Source organism: Bombina bombina, chromosome 1 (genome assembly GCF_027579735.1).
Source record: "Bombina bombina isolate aBomBom1 chromosome 1, aBomBom1.pri, whole genome shotgun sequence".
NCBI lineage: Eukaryota > Metazoa > Chordata > Amphibia > Anura > Bombinatoridae > Bombina > Bombina bombina.
The window spans coordinates 875,163,958-875,188,461 of record NC_069499.1 but is presented as its reverse complement, the minus strand read 5'-3'; the positions used below and the strand labels follow the sequence as shown (position 1 = coordinate 875,188,461).

The 24,504-nt window shown below is 38.1% G+C and overlaps 1 protein-coding gene across 1 annotated transcript in view; it reads right to left on the bottom strand.

Annotated features, from left to right (window-relative positions):
- LOC128661452 (capping protein, Arp2/3 and myosin-I linker protein 3-like) overlaps nucleotides 1–24,504 on the bottom strand; it is a 204,788-nt gene that overhangs the window by 8,022 nt on the left and 172,262 nt on the right. The window contains exons 19-24 of the mRNA XM_053715706.1: nucleotides 24,376–24,445; nucleotides 23,454–23,535; nucleotides 18,817–18,913; nucleotides 12,979–13,036; nucleotides 10,757–10,929; nucleotides 3,697–3,765 (exon numbers count right to left, since the gene is read on the bottom strand). Of these exons, the coding sequence (XP_053571681.1) occupies nucleotides 3,697–3,765; nucleotides 10,757–10,929; nucleotides 12,979–13,036; nucleotides 18,817–18,913; nucleotides 23,454–23,535; nucleotides 24,376–24,445 (549 nt within the window). The remainder of the gene's footprint in view (nucleotides 1–3,696; nucleotides 3,766–10,756; nucleotides 10,930–12,978; nucleotides 13,037–18,816; nucleotides 18,914–23,453; nucleotides 23,536–24,375; nucleotides 24,446–24,504) is intronic.

The window sequence follows — 24,504 nt, the reverse complement described above, 5'->3', positions numbered from 1 at the left end:
CACTGGACGGCAACCGTGGCACACTAAACAGACCAGATATCTTCAGCGATGCTCACTGGCCGCTGAACGGCAGTGGAGGAAATCACACACCTTTGCTGATTTCCAACATTATAAATTCACCCTTAAGTCCTACAACTCTGCGCTCAGCCTGGCCAAACAAGACTATTTCTCCTCCCTTGTGTCATCTCACACATCCAGCCCCAGAAAACTGTTCTCAACCTTTAACTCCCTTCTACGTCCACCTGCCCCCCCCCCACCCACTACCAACCTCACTGCTCAAATTATTGCTGATCACTTCAAAAATAAAATTGACACCATTAGAAAAGAGATCTGCACCTCGCACCCCGCAAACCCAGCGATGCTACCCACCCCTTCTATTAACAAAAATCTATGCTACTTCCCTCCTGTAACAGAGGAAGAAGTCTCTGCACTCCTATTCTTGGCTCATCTCACAACCTGCCCACTTGACCCTATTCCTTCACAACTTATTCCCTCTCTCTCTGCTTCACTAACCCCTACCCTAACTCATCTCTTTAACCAATCTCTCACTGCTGGCACATTTCCTGACACATTCAAGCATGCGTCAATCATACCAATCCTAAAAAAGCCCTTGCTTGACCCCTCCACACCTTCTAACTATCGATCGGTCTCCTTACTTCCCTCTGCTTCAAAATTATTGGAACGACTAGTCTATAATCAGCTAACTCAATTTCTCACAACTAACTCCTTACTTGATCCACTACAATCTGGTTTCCGCCCTAAACACTCAACAGAAACCGCTCTTGCTAAAGTAACAAATGACCTGTTATCAGCTAAAGCAAAAGGCCATTACTCCTTACTAATTCTTCTTGACCTGTCCGCAGCTTTTGACACAGTTGACCACCCTCTCCTCCTAAAAATACTACATTCATTTGGCATCCGAGACACAGCCCTCTCCTGGTTTGCATCATATCTTTCAAACCGCTCGTTTTCAGTTTCCTTTAACAACATATCTTGTGATCCTATGCCTCTCTCAGTTGGAGTACCACAAGGCTCTGTCTTGGGTCCTTTGCTTTTCTCTCTTTATACATCCTGCCTTGGAAAACTTATAGCCTCTTTTGGATTCCAGTACCACCTATATGCTGATGATACCCAAATCTATCTTTCCTCTCCTGATATCTCTCCCTCTTTACTCAACCAGATTTCTGACTGCCTCTCTGCAATTTTCTCTTGGATGTCTTCACACTACCTCCAACTCAATCTGTCCAAAACTGAGCTGCTTCTTATCCCCCCTCTTTCAAGACATCCGACACCTGACATTTCTCTGATGGTTGGAGACTCTATTCTCAACACCTCACCCCAGGTCCACTGCCTTGGGGTCACACTAGACTCAGAACTCACATTCAACCCACATATACAAACGCTTACCAAATCCTGCCGTTCACACCTACGCAACATTTCCAGAATTTGTCCCTTCCTTACTCAAAAAACTACAAAAATACTTATTCATTCCCTCATCCTGTCACGCATTGATTATTGCAATCCACTCTTAAATGGCCTTCCAAAACACCGCCTCTCCTCCTTCCAATCTATTATGAATGCTTCTGCTAGACTCATCCACCTAAGTCGATGATCTACATCAGCTGCTCCGCTCTGCCAGTCTCTACACTGGCTCCCCATACACTCCAGAATACAATTTAAAGTATTAGCCCTAACCTACAAAGCACTCGACAGTCTAACTCCCAACTATATCTCCTCTCTCATCGTGAAATATTCCCCATCCCGTCCTCTTCAATTAACCTCTGACCTACGTCTCTACACTCCTCTTCACACGTGCTGCTCCTGTCCTCTGGAACTCTCTACCCGCTCCATTAGACTGTCTCCAACCTTGTATAGCTTCAGACGATCCTTGAAAACCCACCTATTCAGAGAGGCTTACAATCTCTCCTCCATCCCACATCCGAACCAAACTAATACATGTACATAAACTGCTGCATAAACAACCGATGTAACAAGCTACCCCAACCTTATGTCTCTGCACCCTAAACCTATAGACTGTGAGCTCTCCGGAGCAGGGCCCTCTTCCTCCTGTGCTAGATTTGTTTAGTTTTGTTATGTTTTGTATTTTATCCCAAATCTTTGTCATTGTATACCCCTATCATTGTACCCAGCGCTACGGAATTTGGCGGCGCTATACAAATAAATGATAATAATAATAATAATAATATACACACATATACATACACAGTATATATGTAGATAGATATACATTTTACCAAAAAAACATTATATATAAAAATATTAATTTAAGAATAAATACAACATATTCTATGTGAAGAACATTGGAATGTCAAATATTCATAATTCATGTCGGGTTGAGTGCCTGGGAATAAACACGCACGAGTATGGATGTTAGTTTTATCAGTTTTCAAGCTCCATTTAAGTTTATTGTGGAATACGTTAATGAGGTTGTGCTAATTTTTTACTTTCAACTCATAATACAAGTGCAACCTGAAGCGCACAAAAAGCCTTAGTCTAGTGAAGTTAAAGGGACAGTAAAGTCAAAACTAAACTTTCATGATTCAGATAGGGCATGCAATTTTAAACAACTTTCCAATTTACTTTTATCATCAAATTTGCTTTGTTCCCTTGGCGGTATTTTTGAAAAGCTAAACCTAGCTAGGCTCAAATTGATTTCTAAACAGTTGAAAACCGCCTCCTAGCTCAGAGCATTTTGAAAGTTTTTCACAGTTAGACTGTGCTAGTTCACATGTGTCATATAGAAAACATTGTGCTCACTCCCATGAAGTTATTTAGGAGTCTTCACTGATTGACTACACTGCATGTCTAACAAAGGCACTTAGATAAGGAGGCTGTCTGCAAAGGGGAATGGGTAATAAAGGGATTATCTATCTTTTTAAATAAGAAAAAATTTGGTGTAGACTGTCCCTTTAAAGCACAAGCGAGAACGCTAAATTTTGTTCCACTCCTAATCTAGCCCTTAAAGGGACATTAAACACTTTGAGATGGTAATATAAAATGATAAATTGTATATAATGAAACAACTCTGCAATATACTTTCATTATTTATTTTGTCCTCTTTGTCTGTAATTCCATTCTGAAATTGTGAGCTTTTCAGTTCCTGTTAGAAATGGAAGTGCAGAACACTGTTAAATCCAGCACAACCATTGGCTGCACACTCTAGTGACCTATTTATAACTGGCCCTAATTGGCCACAGCAGAGAAGGTAACACAAGTTACAACATGACAGCTCCCAGTGTTTTATAGACACTAAAACTTTACACTTATTTTGTCACTTTTTAAACAACTAATGAAACTTTAAAAAATACATCTACATGTTAGTCATGGACTAATCTTTTCTTTGAATGCATCATTCTATCTAGCATGTATTTAGTGTTTAATGTCCCTTTAATGGGTTGATTTAACTAACCACACAGTTAAAACTTACTACATTAAAATTAGTTTATATTAATTTTATTTTCAGTGTTCGTTGTTAATTGCATAATTTATCATAAGCTTTTTTTTTTTTTTTTAATTATGCAATTAACTTGTGCTTTGGATAGCCTAAATATCATTTATAAATAACACAAAAATGCTATACTATTACGAATTATTCTCTCCAATCCGGATAATTTATAATGCCACCGGCTGATAAAATTCTCTGTGGAAAATACTGATATATATCCAAGAACTTACCTTTCTAAAGCATGGGCAACATCCAGAAATCCACTGGCTGTTGTATTATTTCTGTCCCAAATAACTGTCCTGTCATAAAAAAAAATATTACAATTTATTAGGGCAGTCAAAACCCGAGGCACTGAAACATTAACATATTAATAATTATCTGTCATCCGATTGAAAACTGAGATGGTGAAAGAAGTGACAATGAGATCTAAAGGTAGTTTGCAAACATTCGGCTAGATTATGAGTCTTGCGTTATGAGTAAAAAAGCAGCGTTAAGCCTCATAATGCTGCTTTTTTACTACCGCTGGTATTATGAGTCTTGCAGATTTAGGGGCACCGCACACTTTCTTGGCCTTACCGCAAATCAACTTCCGCAAATTGTGTATAGTCTTTTTTCTATGGGACTTCCATAGCGCCGGAATTACGAGCTTGTCCTGGGAGGCCAAAAAGTGAGCGAAACAGCCTATCCCGTCAATAGGTTTTTTTCAACCTTAATTCCGATTGGCTGATAGAATCCTATCAGTCAATCGGAATCTAGGGGATGCCATCTTGGATGACGTCATTTAAAGGAACCTTCATTCCAGAAGAAGCCGTCGATTGAAGAGGATGCTCCGCGCCGGATGTCTTGAAGATGGAGGACATCTTACCGCTTGGATGAAGACTTCTCCCGGCTTTGTTGAGGATGGATGTCGGCTCTTCAAAACTGTAAGTGGATCTTCGGGGGTTAGTGTTAGTATTTTTTAAGGGTGTATTGGGTGGGTTTTATTTTTAGATTAGGGGTTTGGGCCGCAATAGAGCTAAATGCCCTTTTAAGGGCAATGCCCATTCAAATGCCCTTTATATGGCAATGGGGATCTTAGGATTTTTTAGTTAGGGTTTTATTTGGGGGGTTGGTTGTGTGGGTGGTGGGTTTTAGTGTTGAGGGGGTTGTTTGTATTTTTTTTTACAGGTAAAAGAGCTGATTTATTTGGAGCAATGCCCCGCAAAAGGCCCTTTTAAGGGCTATTGGTAGTTTAATTTAGGCTAGGGTTTTTTATTTTGGGTGGGCTTTTTTTATTTTGATAGGGCTATTAGATTAGGTGTAATTAGTTTAAAGATCTTGTCATTTCTTTTTTTTTTTTGTAATTTAGCTTATTGTATTTAATTTAGGGAATTTATTTAATTGTAGGGTTAGGTTAGGTGTTAGTGTAAGACAGGTAAGGTTTTATTTTACAGGTCAATTTGTATTTATTTTAGCTAGGTAGTTATTAAATAGTTAATAACTATTTAGTAACTATTCTACCTAGTTAAAATAAATACAAACTTACCTGTGAAATAAAAATAAACCCTAAGCTAGATACAATGTAACTATTAGTTATATTGTAGCTATCTTATGGTTTATTTCACAGGTAAGTATTTAGTTTTAAATAGGAATTAGTTATTAATAGTAGGTTTTAATTAGATTTATTTTAATTATATTTAAGTTAAGGGGTGTTAGGGTTAGACTTAGGTTTAGGGGTTAATAAATTTAATATAGTGGCGGCGACGTTAGGGATGGCAGATTAGGGGTTAATAATATTTAACTAGTGTTTGTGATGCGGGAGTGCAGCGGTTTAGGGGTTAATATGTTTATTATAGTGGTGGCAACATTGGGGGCGGCAAAAAAAGGGGTTAATAAGTGTAGGTAGGTTGCGGCGACATTGGGGGCGGGAGATTAGGGGTTAATAATAAATATAATGTAGGTGTCGGCAATGTTGGGGCAGCAGATTAGGGGTTAATAAGTATAATGTAGGTGTCAGCGATGTCGGGGCGGCAGATTAGGGGTTAATAAGTGTAAGATTAGGGGTGTTTAGACTCTGGGTTCATGTTAGGGTGTTAGGTGTAAACATAAAATTTGTTTCCCCATAGGAATCAATGGGGCTGCGTTACTGAGCTTTACGCTGCTTTTTTGCAGGTGTTAGACTTTTTTTCAGCCGGCTCTCTCCATTGATGTCTATGGGGAAATCGTGCACGAGCACGTAAAACCAGCTTACCGCTGACTTAAGCAGCGCTGGTATTGGAGTGCGGTATGGAGCTCAATTTTGCTCTACGCTCACTTTTTGTCTTTTAACGCCGGGTTTGTAAAAACCCTTAATACCAGCGTTGTAGGGAAGTGAGCAGTGACAATAACAAGCAAGTTGGCACCACACCCCTCATAACGCAAAACTCGTAATCTGGCCATTTGGTATTTCCCCAGTTTCATTCTTCATTATACTTCGCATTTATATGTTGTCATGACAAAGCCAGTTTGTAGTTGATAACAGTAAAGCGGCACATTAAACGGACATAAAAAAGCAATAATAAAATGTTCTGTGTTGGAACATTGTATTAATTAACTATTTGTAACAGAATTATGTGTTTAACCTGGACAAATGGTTTAAACTCATAGTTAAAGGGACAATAAAGTTAAAATTAAACTTTCATGATTCATATAAAGCATGCAATTTTAAACAACTTTTCAGTTTACTCCTCTTATCTATTTTGCTTTGTTCTTGTGCTAACCTTTGTGGAAAAGCATACCTAGGTAGGGCCAGGAGCAACAATGTACTACTGGGAGCTAGCTGGTGATTGGTGGCTACACTACCACCGTATGTCTTTTGTCATTGGCTCACTTAATGACTTCACCTAACTCCCAGTAGCACATTGCTGCTCCTTCAACAAAGCATACCAAGATAATTAACCCATTTAGTGCGGATGACAATGCTATGTGTTTAGTGAGGATGATGACCACGTGTTGTCACCTGCAGGGAGGGATGCTTTCTAAGCTAATTGCGCCCCTCCCCCACATGTTTACACCCCATACGAGGTGGCCAAATGGCACCGCCGGAGGAATTCATGGACGGTGACATCATGGGCATGGTAACATTACCAGCCCTGGAGACTCAGAAGTGCAGGCTGCAGCAAGGGAGTAATTATTTAAACCCCTCTACATCAGATCCCTTAACCCTTACAAACTCCCAAGACTGAAAGGCAATTGCCTGCTCCTTCAAATAGCCTGTGTCTTGGTTATGTAAAGTTTAAACACATTTAACAAAAGCAAAAAAACAACAACATAAAAATGTTAACATATTTACACTTCTAATAACATTACAGTGACATAATTATTACAAGATGCTCAATTTTTATGAGAGTATCCCTTTCTAGTTTTGACTATAAAACAGGTGCTAACTCTCTAATGTAAATCATACTTATTGAATAGGAAGAGATGGTCTGGAACTCAATATCCAAATAAGTTGTAATTGAATTGGTGTACCAGGGTTGGTGGGTACAGAGAACCCATTTACTATTAAGAAACCTTGTAAGTTACAACAAATTAAAACATGATGAGAACACATGATTGCCTTATGTTTAACACTTATCCTCATAGGAACACATATCTAAATATTACATGTTATACTCACATAATCTTACACTGTAACCCACCCAAACAGTCTGTCAGCAACAAGCTGAAAAAATGTATGAATCAACACATGAACCAGCAGATCAAGCATCAACAGTATCTGTAGATATATGTCCAAGCAATTACAGGCTATTAAAGGGATAGGAAAGTCAAAATTAATCTTGCAAGACTCAGATAGATCATACTTTTAAGACACTTTTAAATTCACTTCTATTTTCAAATGTGCTTTGTTCTCTTGGTTTCCCTTGTTGAAAAATAATACACACAAATCCTTTACTAGTGGGAGTTGGCTGCTGATTGGTCCTGCACACATTTGTCTCTTGTGATTGGCCAACTAGATGCCAGAAGTGTTCCTTCAGCAATGTAACAAGAGAATGAAGCAACTCTGATAGTAGAAATAAAATGGAAAGTTGTTTGAAATGTTATGTTCTAACTGAATCATGAAAGAAAATTATGGGGTGTCTTGTCCCTTTAAGCAGATTACCAGCTTCTTTGCCAAATATAAAGCTTCTACTCCTAAAGCCCCCTCCCCCCCTCTCTCTCTCCCCCCTCTCTCTCCCCCCCCCCCTCTCTCTCCCCCTCTCCCCCTCCCTCTCCCTTTCCCTCTCCCCCTCTCCCCCTCCCTCTCCCTTTCCCTCTCCACCTCTCCCCCTCCCTCTCCCTTTTCCTCCCCCCCTCTCCCCCTCCCCCTCCCCCCTCTCTCTCTCTCTCTCTCTCTCTCCCCCCCCTCCCCCCTCTCTCTCTTCCCCTCCCCCCCTCTCTCTCTCCCCTTCCCCCTCTCTCTCTCCCCCTCCCCCTCTCTCTCTCCCCCTCCCCCCTCTCTCTCTCTCCCCCTCCCCCCCTCTCTCTCTCTCCCTCCCCCTCTCTCTCTCCCCCCTCCCCCCTCTCTCTCTCCCCCTCCCCCCCCTCTCTCTCCCCTCCCCCTATCTCTCTCTCTCTCTCTCTCCATCTCCCCCCATTCTCTCTCCCCCTCCCCCTCTCTCTTCCCCTCTCTCTCCCCCCTCTCTCCCCCTTCCCCCTCCTCTCCCTCCCCCCTCTCTCTCCCCTCCTCTCCCTCCCCCCTCTCTCTCCCTCTCCCCCCTCTATCTCTCCCTCCTCCCCCCCCCTCTCTCTCCCCCCCCTCTCTCTCCCCCCCCCCTCCCCCTCTCTCTCCCCCTCCCTCCCCTTCTCTCTCCCCCTCCCCCTCTCTCTCCCCCTCCCCCCCTCTCTCTCCCCCTCCCCCCTCTCTCTGTCCCTCCCCCCTCTCTCTCCTCTCTCTCTCTCTCCCCCTCTATTTTGCTCTCTCTCCCCCCTCTCTTGCTCTTCCTCCTCTCTTTTGCTCTCTCTTATCCCATCTTTAGCTCTTTCCCATCTCTTTTGTTCTCTCCCCTTCTTTCTATCTCTCCCCCTCTCTATCTCTCTCCCCTCTATCTCGCGTGCGCCACCTCGCCCGCCCCGCCCCCGTCATGCCTGGCCCCACCCCATCACATATGGCCACGCCCATGCCTGGCCACGCCCACTTCTGCCTGCACCAGCTGCAAACAGCAGATCAGGTAGGGACTCTAAGGCCAGGTGTGCTGTCTCTACTGCGCATGACAGCTTCGGACAAACACACTTGGCCTTTTATATTATAGGATATCCTACCAATATTAGAAACTGATGTTCCTCTAAATCAAGAAACTAAAACACATAAAACAGCTAGCACCCATGAGGGCATCGATCAAAAAGAATCCCAATCACATCTAATACAGGAGAAAATGTAAATATTAGACATACGCTTCTTCATTATTTCCAGAATTAGATCACATGGGGTCATTAAATAAATACTTGTTAACAACTCTTTATATGTGTCAAAAACAACAATTACAACACACATAGAAGATTACTCCATAGCATGAAATTCTTATCCTATAAGGTTCAACTTACTTTTTCTAATTACTTTTTTCCACCAGTATTCAAACACTACACCTTCTCAGAGATGTGGCACTGTTGTGTATTTCTTCTAAATATGCAATTTGTGTCATACAAGTCACTGTTGACTCTCTGAAAAGGTGTGGGGTTTGAATACTGGAGCATGGCCCCTCACATGATATTTCTGTATGCTACAGAAAAACAGCATTTTTGCTAATGAAAGCAAATTGCAAAAATGTTTATATTTCAAATTGAAATTCACCCATGCGTATTTCATTTTTGACCTTTCTATCCCTTTAAGATTGTATTAATGAATTCTTTATTATAAGTGATAATATAGTTTTATTATTTATATTACCACTTTTCCTATAATTTGAAGGGGCACTGAATTCAGAAAACAAAATTTGCTATTTGAGAAAAACAATATATATCCCTTTAACCGTTGAGCCATCTCTACCCTTGTGCTGTTTTGAAGTATTTAGATGCTGCTCATATTTAAATCCTACTTTAGGTCATTTTTCAATGAGAAACTCACACATATTTTATATTGTTTTTTTTTTCCACAGTCCACCATAGCCGCTTGCTAAATGGAGGGGGTGGCTAACATTATAGACACTCCCCCCTAACCCAAACCCATCATTGAAATCATGCGGTCGCATGAAGAATCGCGTGATTTCAATTTTTACTTATTTGTTTTCATCGGAACTTTGTTCTGATGTAGACAAATAAGTCCGGGTGGAAAGAGGTTAAAGGGTTATCCTTAGATATAAACATTCCTCCCAACATTTGTCTCTGAGAATGAGGGACACAGGAGGTTGGTAGGAGCCCGTTACCATTTTGTGGGTGGAGCCATGTTACTAGGGGAGGAATCATGGGTGGTTAGTGGGCAGGATTGTGGGTGTTTCTGGGTGATCTGTGGTTGTGCCATGGCAGTTTGTGGGTGTTTCTGGGTGTTTTGCGGGTGGGTCTAAGGGAAATGCTATAATGAGGGAGATATGTCTGTCTCAGAGGGACAGAGCTCAGAATCAGGGACTTTCCCTCTAAAATGGGGACAGTTGGCACCTAAATAGTTGTACTCCTTGAACTGAGTATGGAGGGGAAATGTTCTCTCCACACAAGTGCAGACTTGTTGCAATTAACAAGAAAAATTGCAAAGGAGGTAGGAGATCTGAGACACAGGACTCTGATAAAGACACTTTCCCAAAGATCTCCATATGTAGATATCAAGGACTCGACAAACACATACGAGATATTGATATGTATAGAAGGATAATTGTCATTGTTATTTTAAATATGTGCTAACATTGTTGTATTAAAACTCTGAATAAAAATCATTTAAGCATAAAATAGGGACTGTTGGGAGGTCTGTATATACAGGCCTTTGGGTATATGTATGTAACTTTGATTTGTATATAGGGGTTCCCATGAGCCTCTACTCAAATAAATGCACATTTATCCATGCCAGGTGATCAATATTTACAACAGTGATCACCTGGTTATTAAAAGGGGCTTTATTTATAAGGGGAGTTTAAAGGCTTTAAAATAAAGAGTTAACTATGGTGTTGCTTAGGAGAGCAGGGAAAAATACAATTTTTTCCAGCTGTTAATCAGTATTTTAAGTAAATAACAGTAAAGTGTTTGATTGGTACAGAGAGCATTGTGTTTCTTGACATTTATGTCCCTTTAATTCAGCTTACATGGACGGGAAAGTAAATTACATGAAAAACCCAGATCTGCATAAAACGGGGAATAAGACAAAGTCACCTGAGATTGCTGTTGATTTGCAGAGCTTTGGCCAGCAGTTTGGCTCCAGTGTCCCCTATTGCATTGCCGCTGATATCTATCTTGGTAAGGCTGCTGTTGCTTCCCAGAGCATTAAGGAGAATGCTTGTTCCTGATTTCAGTCTGGAGTCAGCCAATGAAAGTGACTGAATAGGCTTGGTAAAAAGAAGGGAAGACAGACTGTTAGTGTAAACTATGCAAAGCAAAAATAAAAGTTAATAGCCATCAAAAACTAATAAAGTTATTAATTAGCGCTTTCATGTTCCTTTGTTTGCATTCTCTGAAAAAACTTTAAAACACATTTATCTTCTGTCTCTCTTTCATTAAACTGTATCTTTTGCAGTTATTATTTATTGGTTATCCTAAATGTATTCCAACACTCTTTGGCCACTGTATAACTTTTAAAGAGACACAATATAAAATAAATGTTTATGATGTAGAAAGATTATGCAGTTTTAAGACACTTTCCATTTTACTTCCATTTTCAAATTTTGCGCAGTCTTTTTATATTCACACTTTCTGGGGAACCAGATCCTACTGAGCATGTGCATAAGATCACAGGGTATACGTATACTAGTCTGTGATTGGCTGCTGTCTGTCACATGATACAAGAGGCCGGAAAATGGGGGAACCAATAAATTTGTCAGAAAAAAAATCTACTGCTTATATGAAATTAGTAGGTGTTAAATCATTGCCTTTTTATTATGCACTTGTCCTTGTTAGTTATGCAATTCTACTGCACTGAGTGGTCCTTTAAATATGCCTCTCTTTGAACCAACCCTCACCTCAGCACCCTCTTTTTTCATCTGGCATGAAGATGAACTATTGGATTTTGTAGTCCCCAGCAGGACAGATTTTCAGGACCTTAGATGAGAGCCGGTAAAATAACCAGGTTTACTAATCAGCTGATTATTTCACCTGTGCTCCAGTTCAGATATGCTTAGAATTTGGCCTGTTAGGGAGACCGGAGGACATGTTTGAAAACCAGTGCCTTAAAGGGACATGAAACCCCCCCCCCTGTGTATTAGCTGGGTTCGCAGCATGCATAGATATAATGATTATTGAAATAATACTAGCATAGCGTTAAGTTTAAAAAAAGTTTCCAATTTATTTCTATTATCAAATTTGCTTTGTTCTTATGGTATTCGTTGTAGAAGCCTGCACATATCTGGAGCACTACATGGCAGGTAAAAGTACTGCCATCTACTGCTCTTGCAAAAGTATAACAGTCCCTCAGAACCGCTGCCATAAAATGCTGCAGACACGTGCACTCTACTGAGCTTACCTCGTTGCTTTTCAACAAAGGATATGAAATGAACAAAGAACATTTGATAATAGAATTAAATTGGACAGTTGTATAAATTTGCAATCTTATCAAAATCATGAAATTAAAAAAATTGGGGTTTTGTGTCCCTTCAACTATAGCCAATTTTATTGACCCTATTTCCATCCTGGTAATTTCGTGATTTTCCAGGTTGGTGAGGCAAACACCTTACCCTTGAAAACTCCCCAAACTTCACCCCTTTGGCCCTCACCCAGACAAAAAAAAAAAAAGAGAGGAAAGGAACGAAAAAATTGCAGCAGGCAAATAAAAAAATACTTTTTCTTAGCTTTAAAATTAAAGGGATAGTAAATGCCAAAAATGTTATTGTTTAAAAAGATAGATAATCCCTTTATTTATTATACCCCAGTTTTGCATAACTAACACTGTTATAAAAATATACTTTTTACCTCTGTGATAACCTGGTATCTAAGCCTCTGCTACTGCCCCCTTATTTCAGCTCTTTTGATAGACTTACATTTTAGCCAATCAGTGCTGACTTGTAAGTAACTCCACGGGAGTGAATCCAATGTTATCTATATGGCACACACGAACTAGCACTATCTAACTGTGAAAAACTGTCAAAATGCACTGAGATAAGAGGCGGCCTTCAAGGGCTTAGAAATTAGCATATGAGCCTACCTAGGTTTAGCTTTCAACAAAGAATACCAAAGAACAAAGCTAATTTGATGATAAAAGTAAATTTGAAAGATGTTTAAAATTACATGCCCTATCTGAATCATGAAAATTTAATTTGGACTTTACTATCCCTTTTAAATGTACTATTCATTTTTTCCCTTTGGGCTAGTAACTTTTAACCTCTAACTAGTACATTTTTACACTACTCAGTCAATCTTGCCCAAAGCCCGAGCCAGTAACTCACTGAGTCTTCATCTTGAATTAGCTGTACAATACGATGAAGGACATCTGCCAAAGAGGTGCTAAGAGAAAAAAAAGTACAACAAAAGTGATTTACTTAAACAATAGATATTAGTGGATAACATTGTATTACTGTGCATTGTTAAAGACATCAAATAATAATTGATTTTGTTCCCTATTTGATCTATTAAGTTGGAGCCATAACTGCTGCAAATAGATTCTATAGACAGATGCCAAAATATATACTCATGTCTGAACGGAAAAAAGAAAAATCAGAGGTCGCCCACACAGCAGCTGACATTCAAACCTTCTGTGATATCACATTTTGATTATTTTTCTGTCATTGTAAGAATGATTACAGGGTCTTTTTGATTGCCATGAGGCAACGTACGCATGTCTCTTTAATATCCTTATCTTGGTTCACCCTACTAGATTGCAGCAATGATGATGGCATTTTAAGAAAGAGCTTAACAGAAAAACAAAGCCTGAGAATCTATTATTGTTGGTGGGTAGGAAACTTGGTGAGTGACATGAGACAAGATGTGAAAATTATACTTGGTTCACCTTAGTAGAACTTACCAACAATGTTCCCTCTAATGTTAAACAGCAGGTGCACAAATGTTAACCTGAGCAATTTTTGACCGATTGACTAAAATGTGTGCGCAATTTAATCTTGAATAACGTTAAATCTGAAATATCTGTAAAGGAAGTAATCAACTCCATCATGAATGCATCACACAGGTGAGGCTGGTCTAGTATTTTGTTCTCCTTTTAAATATAAAGATTTATTTGTACATTCACTCTAGATTCCAGCACCTAATTTACCTGTTAACGTTGTATTTAAAGGGACAGTCTACTCCAGAATTTGTATTGTTTAAAAAGATAGATATTCCCTTTATTACCCATTCCCCAGGTTTGCATAACCAACAGAGTTATATTAATATACTTTTTACCTCTGTGATTACCTTCTATCTAAGCCTCTGCAGACTGCCCTCTTATTCCAGTTCTTTTGACAGACTTGCATTTTAGCAAATCAGTGCCCTCTCACAAGTAACTTCACGGGTGTGAGCTCAATGTTATCTATATAGCACACATGAACCAACGCCCTCTAGCTGTGAAAACTGTCAGATAAGAGGCGCCCTTCAAGGCTAAGAAATTAGCATATGAGCCTACCTAGGTTTAGCTTTCAATTTATAATACCAAGAGAACAAAGCAAATTTGCTGATAAAAGTAAATTGGAAAGTTCCTTAAAATGACATGCCCTATCTAAATTATGAAGGTTTAATTTGACTAGACTGTCCCTTTAAATGTAAACATTTTTGTTTTTCCCTGTCCCAAAATAGGCTGGACTGTATCCTGCAGGATTCTGAACTTCGACCCTACAACAAACTATATAGCAATTACTTGATCAGTGCAGGAGATTATTTATATCTGTCCCTACAGCAAAGAAGACCAGATAGCCAATGCTCCAAAAGTTTTTCAATGATTATATCCCTGGACTGGAAAGCAATGTAAATGGATCAAATAAAAATAGCCATTTCTACTTTTTTTTTTTAAACATTGTATGTAGACTTTTTGCAATACAGTGATCACTTGCTATATATAATGTATTTTTAAACTACAAGTAAATTGCAACTAGGTATGTATGAAGTACTAGGGAGAAGGTATATACAATACAGTGTAATAGTTAGGCGTGTCAGGGTATTTAGAGAATATACAGTATATTTTACAAAAATTTACGTATTGACCAAGTTAATACATTGTCCTTTATCAACATGTTAACGTTATATAAAATCCTTATGGTACCCTGTATTTGTCAGAAAAAAAACGATGTCAAAGTCTGTGGATTCCAGAGCCTAATCCAGAAAAGGTATACAATTAATCTGCTCTATTTAGAAAAATGCAATGTGTAGAGCAAAACAAGTCCTATTGTAATATATTAATACATATCTCGTACCTCAATTTGTAAATTATGTTACAACCTACTGTAAAATTATAGTTCACACACAGCTCTTTTCACTGTTAGATCAAAATACTGTAAAATCATCCTCTGTAACTGTAAATTCCCAACACATAAAATGAAACCTGGCACCAACCACAGTTAGTTTTTACATCTTAGATTTTACTTAGTTCCTCTAAGTTCCCACATTCTGTAGTTAGCGCTTAAATTGCAGTTTTCCTTGGCTCTGTAAGTAGAGTGTACCGCGGTGCTATATTTAGAGCCAGGCTTCACCAAAATAAAAATAAAAATAAAAAAAATAGTAACGCTGTTCTGTAAAAGTTAATATTGTAAATTGTGGCTCAAATAGCTATGTCCACAGTTGTGCGCTAGGGCTAGGTTAGAAAAATATCTTAGAGGGAACATTGCTTGCCCATTAAAAAAAATAGTGAAGAGGAAGGGTCAGCTATAATAACCATGCATAAATAAATAATTCTGATTAGAACATACTAAAATCTTTATCATATAATACAGAGCAATGTACTTTTCTTCCCAATTTCTCCTCAGCTTAAGTCCTGCACATCTAGCTTGTGTCTTTAGATCAAGAGGCCTATTTATCAAAGGTCTGTCGGACCTGATCCAACAGTGCGGATCAGGTCCGACAGACATTGCTGAATGCGGAGAGCAATAAGCTCTTGTGAGCTGCTGGTGCAACGCCGCCCCCTGCAGACTCGCAGCTGCTAGCAGGGGGGTGTCAATCAACTCGATCGTACTCGATCGGGTTGAATTGTGGCGATCTCTGTCCGCATGCTCAGAGCAGGCAGACAGGCTGCTCCATAACATGCGTTTCTGGCGAGTCTGAAGACTCGCCGGAAACACGGGCTCCATTAGGAGCTTGATAAATGGGCCTCCAAGTCCGTTTCAGCTGCCCCAGAAGTAGAGATTGACCTTGTAAACTGAGACATAGGAAAGTCAATATTAAACTTCAGATTCAGGTAGAGCATTACATTCACTTTGTTTTCAAATAAACTGTGTTCTCTTGGTATCCTTTATTGAAAAAGAATATGTACATATCCTACACTACTGGGAGCTAGCTGGTGATTGGTGGCTACACATATTTGTCATCAACTTACCAGCAGTAGTGCATTACTGCTCTGTAGCTGATTTGAACTATGTGTTTAAACCGTATAAGAGCATTTTATTTTTGTACATTTATATTCCTTTAAGCCCAAGTAGCACTAATGTTTGCACTGATGTCTTTATTGCATTATAGACTGAGATCATTCATTGCACAGTCTATATTAAAGGGACATAAACCCCAAATTTTTTGTTCATATTTCATTTCTTGTTATCCTTAGTTGAAAAACAGGAAGGTAAGTTCAGGAGTATGCACACACTATATGGGAGCAGTTTTACAACAATGTTATACATTAGCAAGAGCACTAGATGGCAGCACTATTTCCTGTCATGTAGTGCTTCAGATATGTGCACACTACCTATCTACATATCTCTTCAATAAAGAATAGAAAAAAGAACAAAACTAATTTGATAATAGAAGTAAATTGAAAACTTTTTTAAAAATTGCATTCTCTATCTGAATCATGAACGAAAGATTTTGGGTTTCGTGTTCCTGTAAAACAATAGTTGTGGTAGGAATACATCTTTTATGGTGTCCTGGTGGTTAACAAGAAGTTTATCAATTTACCTCCATTCTTTAATTAATTAATTTAATTTAATTAATTTCATGCAAATCTGTTGGCATCTGACTACGTCTAAAGTGTATAGAGTTTTACTATCAACTAGTTTCTTGTCTAGAAGAAAGGAAAATTGCTCTGAGAAGAGTGTTTCAGCAAGAACTGAGCAGCTAACTACCTAGAATTTTTCTGTAAGATTCCAAAATGATGCTTTGCATTATGGCTCAGAAATATAATTAATCAAGACTTCAAGACTTGGTTTAAAGAATGAGATTATAATTAAATGGAGGGTTTAGAATTCTACAAACATAGATTAAATGTTTTCTTGAATTTTTAAAGTTCTCTTGCTAAGGCCTCCCGGAAAATCTTCATCTAGCAATTCAAGAACATTAGACAAGGTAATACATTTCACTGGCAAACTGTGATTTTACATCCATAGAGAAGAATTGTCCCAGACAAGACAGTAGGCAGAAGATATGGATACTTTTGGGCTTTTCAATATTTTTATAGCTGAATTTAATAATTCATATGTTTGGCATGGAAGATTGTGTCTTTTTATGAGCAAAGGAAGAGTCCAAGATCTATATCCATAGACATTCTCATTAGATGGGGGAACCAGTGACTTATTAGCTAATAGTGCTGTAGACCAGTGGTTCTCAACCAAAGTGACCTCAAGGCCCGGTAAATTTTAGCTAGACATGTCCGGGGCCCAGTAGTTTATATATATATTTATATATACATATACATATATATATATATATAAATATATATATACACACATATATATATCTATATACATATCTATATACCGGTATATATATATATATATATATATATATATATATATTTATTTATCTGTATATAGTGAGCAGCAGGGGCGGGCTGATCAGCCAGGCAAAAAGGACCTGGGCCGAGGGACCAGCAAGTAGGGGGGCCCACAAATGGTATCTCCACGGATCTTGGTGCATTCCTTAAGCTGGAGTTTTCAGTTGCCCTTTTCAGTAACTAAGCAAATAAGTGTGGGTTTAGTGGGGGCCCTGGTAGGGGTCTGTCGCTGTGAGGGCCATGGAGTGTGGGGGTCTGGCCCTGGAGGTTGGGTGCCCTTTCTCTGGCCCTTAATGTTGGGGTCCTGGCTCTGTAGGATGAGGGGCCTGTTGGGGGCAGGGCAGGAAGGCTACCATGTACATTTGCATACAATTTAATACATTTCGGTCAGTGTGAGACAGTGTTCCTGGGGCCTTGATTGATCTCAGTCTGCACCTGGTTTGCAGTGGGGTAAGAGTGTGCAGTGGGGGCATGACAGGTCAGGGCCCACCAGCAGGGCTATCACCGCCCGGTACTGGGCCACGGCCCGGCTGTTGAGAAACCAGGCTGTAGACTCAAGGGCGTATTTTGGCCTAGGCAAACAAGGCACTTGCCTAGGGCAGCAGATTAGAGGGGGGCAGCACAATTTGTTGAGGCTATATTTGTAAGAAGCTTACAGTTATTTTAGAAGTAAGGGTTTATAATAGTGTGTATAATTGTGTGTTCTCGTGACTGTGTGTATGTGTATAACTCAGTGTGTGTGTGTGTGTGTCTGTGACTATGTGTGTGTATAAGTGTGTATGCAAGTGTTTTGCAAGCCCTAGAGAACGTTAGCTTAGGAAATGCCATGAAATTATTTTTAAAACAATTCACATTACTGTAAATAAAAAAATATTATGACATACAAAAGGCCTAAAACCTGGGGGGGGAATGATTAGGGGGCAGCAGAGTGCCTAGGGCTACACAAAACCTAAATACGCCACTGGGTAGAATAGGACTTTACATCAATGTAATCCTGGCCGAACTATCCCAACCTTCTTATGCTTGTCCTCTCCTTAGCAGTTCTTTCACTGTTATGAAAAGCCTCTGTGTGCCATGAGTGAGGGCTTTGTCAGGGTTATTCCTGTTGTAGCTAAAGTCATGAGGCCACTCTGTCTACTGTCCTCGGGGAACCTTTACCTACTATAGCACCCAGCAGATAGTAGCACTTGGACTCCTAGCAAGGTCCGATGAACATGGGACGAACTACGGTTAGCTGAACTTATTAGAATCACATTTTAACCTTGATTCTCTCTCTTTTTTCTGTTTATTATTTTCTATTCTTAAGGTTGGAGTTGTTCTGTATGGAAAATAAAGGAAACAGTAATATTGTTCAATATACAACTTTAAAATGTTATATTCTCACCCAGGTTTTAAATTGAAGTTCCTTCCCAATGAGACATGCTTTAAGGATATGCTTCTGCTTATCGATAGGATCAGTGTTACCATTTCAGAATCAAACCCTGCAAAGATAAAATCGCAAAAGATGATTCTTGGGATTATCCTTTCTTTGTAGTGCACCAACATATACAGAAATGTTAATGAAAACCGGATGTATACAAACAAATATGACAAATTTATAAAGATACAGAATAATTAAACACATAAGCCTCCATAAAAGCTTTCAATGTAAGAGAGGCGGTTAATGAAAAAACAAAGTTCTGCTACAAGGAGATCAGTGAGGAGTGTGGCTTTGTCTAAGCTTAGAAACAAGATAGAGTGAAATAGGGAGTTAAAGGAATAGCAAAGTCAAAATTAAACTTGCAAGATTCAGATAGAGCTTGTCATTTAAGTCACTTTAAATTCACTTCTATTTTCAAATGTGCTTTGTTCTTTTGGATATTCCTTGTTGAAAAGTAATACACACATATATCCTACACTAGTGGGAGCTGCTGCTGATTGGTGCCTGCACACATTTATCTCTTGTGATTGGCTAACTAGATGTATTCAGCTAGCTGCTAGTAGTGCAATGCTGTCCCTTCAGCAAAGGATAACAAGAAAATAAAGCAAATTTAATTATAGAAGTAAATTGAAAATCTGTTTAAAATTGTATGTTCTATCTAAATCGTGAAAGTAAGTTTTGAGGTTTCCTGACCCTTTAAGGGTATATGGTTTTCCTACCATTATTTTTTTAACAGTCAGCATTATTATTGTATTAATCTTAAAGGTCTTAAAGGCCTTTAGGGAAGAAATAATTAAATAATTAAGTATCTTTATTAAAAAAGTAAAATTTGGTAAATATGTGAAGAAAAAGATCTAAGTTGTAACAAAATCTTTTACTACTGAGCATCCTTTATAAGTGAGATGGTTGCCCTGTTGATTACTAAAGCAGAGATGTTTGTGCCCACAAATAGTAGGTTAGTTTTCTTAATCCAGTATGTTTCAAATTCTCTGTACTTTTGGAACAAATGATCTGTATATATAAATATTAGTCACTAGATGGCGATATTGTTTTAAATGTGTATGAATGAGGAATCTATGGTTCCTGCTTTAACATAGTTTGGCACCAAAATATAGTACAAGTAGTGTATCTTCAGGTTTAAATTTATTGTTGTGATTAATGATCTGTCCGTCTCAAAATGTTTCCATTTTAAAACAATGTTGCTCCAATAAAGTTTTGGGGGTCTACAGTAATGAATGCACCGTTTGCCTCCACTGTCTGTGACTTTATAAAACCTTTGTTGCATAATTTAAAGGGACATGAAACTTAAACTGTTTCTTTCATGATTTATACAGAGCATGCCCTTTTAAATTATTTTTTTTCTAATTTACTGTTATCAAATATTCTTCTTTCTCTTGGTATCTTTTGTAGAAAATCAGAGACGTAAGCTGTGAAGCACTATACGGCAGCAGTTGTACAAGAATGTTATCTATTTGTAACAATACTATATGGTATGTAGTGCGCCAGACACAAATTATATGTTCTTTCTTAATCATAAAATATTTTTTTGGGTGGTTCATATCCCTTTAAGGTGTTTTATTGCAGAGGATCAAGAGCGCTGATATAGGAACAGAATAAAGTCAGAGATAAAATGTAAGCAATATGTGATCTTTCACTTAAATTACAGAGTACATTTTCTGTTGATGGAAGTGAATTGATGTGAATTGTAATACTCGAGTAATATGATACATATTTTTTAATCCAGCTAGTAATATCATTGTAAATAATAAAGTATTATAATAATGTAATTAATAATATGTCTCTGGGGTGCATGTCCCACTAAGTACACCTTTTTACTTAAAGGGACACTGAACCCAATTTTTTTCTTTCATGATTCAGATTTACTCCTATTATCAAATTTTCTTCATTCTCTTGGTATCTTCATTTGAAATGCAAAAATGTAAGTTTAGATGCCGGCCCATTTTTGATGAACAACCTGGGTTGTTCTTGCTGATTGGTGGATAAATTCATCCACCAATAAAAAAAAGTGCTGTCCAGAGATCTGAATCAATAAAAAAAGCTTAGATGCCTTTTTTAAATAAAGATAGCAAGAGAATGAAGAAGAATTAAGAATAGGAGTAAATTAGAAAGTTGCTTAAAATTGCATGCTCTATCTGAATCACAAAAGAAAAAAAAATGGGTTCAGTGTCCCTTTATTACTTTGCTACTACTGAAGAAACCAGGTGAAAAAAGGATTAACTGCTCCACATAATTATCTAGAACCCTAAAAATGGTTAAACCAATAAATAAAAGTATTTTAAATGGATTATAGTAATGCTGAGTTTTGTTCTCTGTCGTTATACTTAGTGGTAATGGTGTTCATTTCACATAAAGCAAAACATTTAGCCCTCAAAGTCCTTTAAATGAACATAAAACTCAAAAAATGTTCTTTCATGATTCAGCTAGAGGATACAATTTTAAACAACTTTCCAATTTACTTCTACTATCAAATGTGCTTCATTCTCCGAGTATCCTTTGTTAAATGAAAAGTAATACACTACTGTTATCTAGCTGAACACATCTGGTGAGCCAATAACAAGAGGTGTATACAGTCATGGCCAAAAATATTGGCACCCCTGCATTTCTGTCACATAATGCACCACTTCACTCAGAAGATTGTTGCAATTACAAATGTTTAGGCATTCTCATGTTTATTTATTTTGTTTGTATTGGTATGACACAAAAAGGTGGAGAAAAAAAGCCAATCTGTCACATTCTTTGCAAAACTCCAAAAAAATTGACTGGACAAAATTATTGGCACTCTCAATTTAATATTTGGTAGCACACTCCTTGGGAAAAATAACTGAAATCAATCTCTTCATTGAGTTTCTTACACCTTTCTACTGGAATTTTGGACCACTCTTCTATCGCCAACTGCTCCAGGTCTCTCAGATTGGAAGGGTTCCTTTTTCCAAACTGCTATTTTGAGATCTCTCCCAGGTGCTCTATGGGATTGAGATCTGGACTCATTGCTGGCCAGTTCAGTACTCTCCAACACTTTGTCTTAAACCATTTCTGGGTGCTTTTTGACCTGTGCTTTGGGTCATTGTCCTGCTGTAAGACCCATGACCTCTGACGGTGGCCCAACTTTCTGACACTGGGCCTACAATGCACCACAGAATTCTTTGGTAGACTTCAGATTTCATAATGCCATGCACACAGTCATGACATCCAGTCCCTGAAGCAGCAAAGCAACCCCAAAACATCAGTGAACCTCCACCATGCTTGACTGTAGGGACTGTATTCTTTTTTTTTTTTTTTAAAAAAAAGCATAATTTCTTTTTCTGAAACAGTAGAATAATGGACTTTACCACAAAGCTGTAATTGTGTTTCATCTGTCCACAGCACATTCTCCCAAAAGGATTTTGGCTTCCTCAAGTAAGTTTTGGCAAACTCCAATCTGGCTTTTTTATGTTTTTGTGTCAGCAGTGGGGTCCTCCTGGGTCTCCTACCATATCGTTCCTTTTCATTCAGATGGCGACGTATAGTGCAAGCTGACACATTTGTACCCTGTGCATGAAGGTCTTCTTAAATTTGTCTGGAAGTTGATCAAGGTTTTTTATGCACCATTCGAACAATACTTTGTTGCAAATTTTGATACATTATTCTCTTTTTTTCCACGTCTAGGGAGATTAGCTACAGTGCCATGGGCTGTAAATTTCTTGACAATGTTGCGCACAGTGGACACAGGAACATTAAGATCTCTGGAGATGGACTTGTAACCTTAAGATTGTCCATGCTTTTCCACAATTTTTGTTCTCAAACCCTCAGACAATTTTTTGCTGCACTTTCTATTCTCCATGCTCAGTGTGGCACACAGAGACACACAGCAGAATGGTTGAGTCAATTTTTCACCAAATTAACTGGTTGCCCGGTGTGATTTCTATATTGTCAGAACCTGTTAATTTATGCAGGTGAGTTTAATTACAAATTACAGGAGCATTACAATCTTGGAATGCAATAATTTCTCACAATTTTGAGGAGGTGCCAATAATTTTGTCCAGTCCATTTTTGGAGTTTTGCGTGGAATGTGTCAGATTTGGCTTTTTTTTCTCCACTTTTGTGTGTCATACCAATACAAAAAAAAATAAATAAACATGAGAATGCTTAAACATTTGTAATTGCAACAATTTTCTGGGAGAAGTCGTTCATTATCTGACAGAAATGCAGGGGTCCCAATATTTTTGGCCATGACTGTATGAGCAGCCACCAATCAGCATCTAGCTCCCAGTAGTGCATTGCTGCTCCTAAACCTATCTAGGTTTGTTTTTCAACAATGAATACCTAGTTAAGGAAGAAAATTAGATAAGAGAAGTAAATTGGAAAGTTGTTTAAAATTGCATGATCTATATGAATCATGAAAGAAAATATTTGTGCTTCAAGTCCCTTTAAGGTCACTAACTCATACTGAGTAAGTCATATAAAAACTATGGTCTCCCTAATACATACTGCATTTTTGTACCTTCTTTATGATTAAAAGTATATAAACTATTCAAATATACAACCATTTAATAATCAATGATATTATATTTTGTTTTACAGTCATGTGTTTGGGTTCTTACCATTCCCAGAAATATTCAGGCTGGAGAGAGGATTCACATCCACAATCATGTCTTGGATTACTTGGGCCCCCAATGATCGGAGCTAGAACAACATAATTTACCATTAACATACAACATTAGCACATGTGACTATAACCATACCAGCAAATAGATTGTTTTCATTTTTACATTGACACATGCAGAGCAGACAGACACTTGAATAGATTTGCTAAGAATTTTAAATACTCTGCAACAAGAACAATTTCTATCTTTTTGAGTAGATTTACCATAGCATAAAGAGTCTCTCTATGATTTATCAATATAGTATAAAATGTATAACATATTAATTGGAAACATTTGTCTTATTAATAGTGTTTTGATTTATTAGCAGCTACAAATGCACACAATGCCAAATAAGCAGACACCACTTCAACATAAACAAGTCTACATCACCAAATAAATGGTAATGTCGAATAGTGGAGCATTTCAATATTTTAAGGGATATATATACTGTCCCAGTATATACAGACACACACACACACACACACACATATATATATATGACACATTTTTAAAAGCATTTTAAAACCTATTGTTATATCTTAATTTAATCTTTATATCTGTGGCAAATTATGGACAGAAATAAATGAGCTTATGCTCTATAGCTTTCCTGGATCAGTAGATAAAGCACACATTTTAGGAAATAATTACAGGAAAGGCAGGCTAAATAAATAATGAACATGCTTTTAATTAAACATATAAGTTTCATATCACTTTACAACATGACGTTTGCGGATGCAAGTACAAGGGTGTAGCAGCATCCTATGGGCAGGAAACTAGGAAAGATGTTGGTGAGTAAATTCTAGGTAGGCTATAAAATGTAATCAGAATATAAGGAAAGTGAATTTATACCGCTGGTTTACAGGGAGTGTATTTATCTCACCTCACAGTCACTCAGATCCAAATGAAGATCTCTCATTGTGTTGTTACTGGCCAGTCCTTGAAAAATTGTTCTAAAGACAAAGCACAAACAACAGTTACAAACTAATACTTGGACTAAATGACTGGGTAT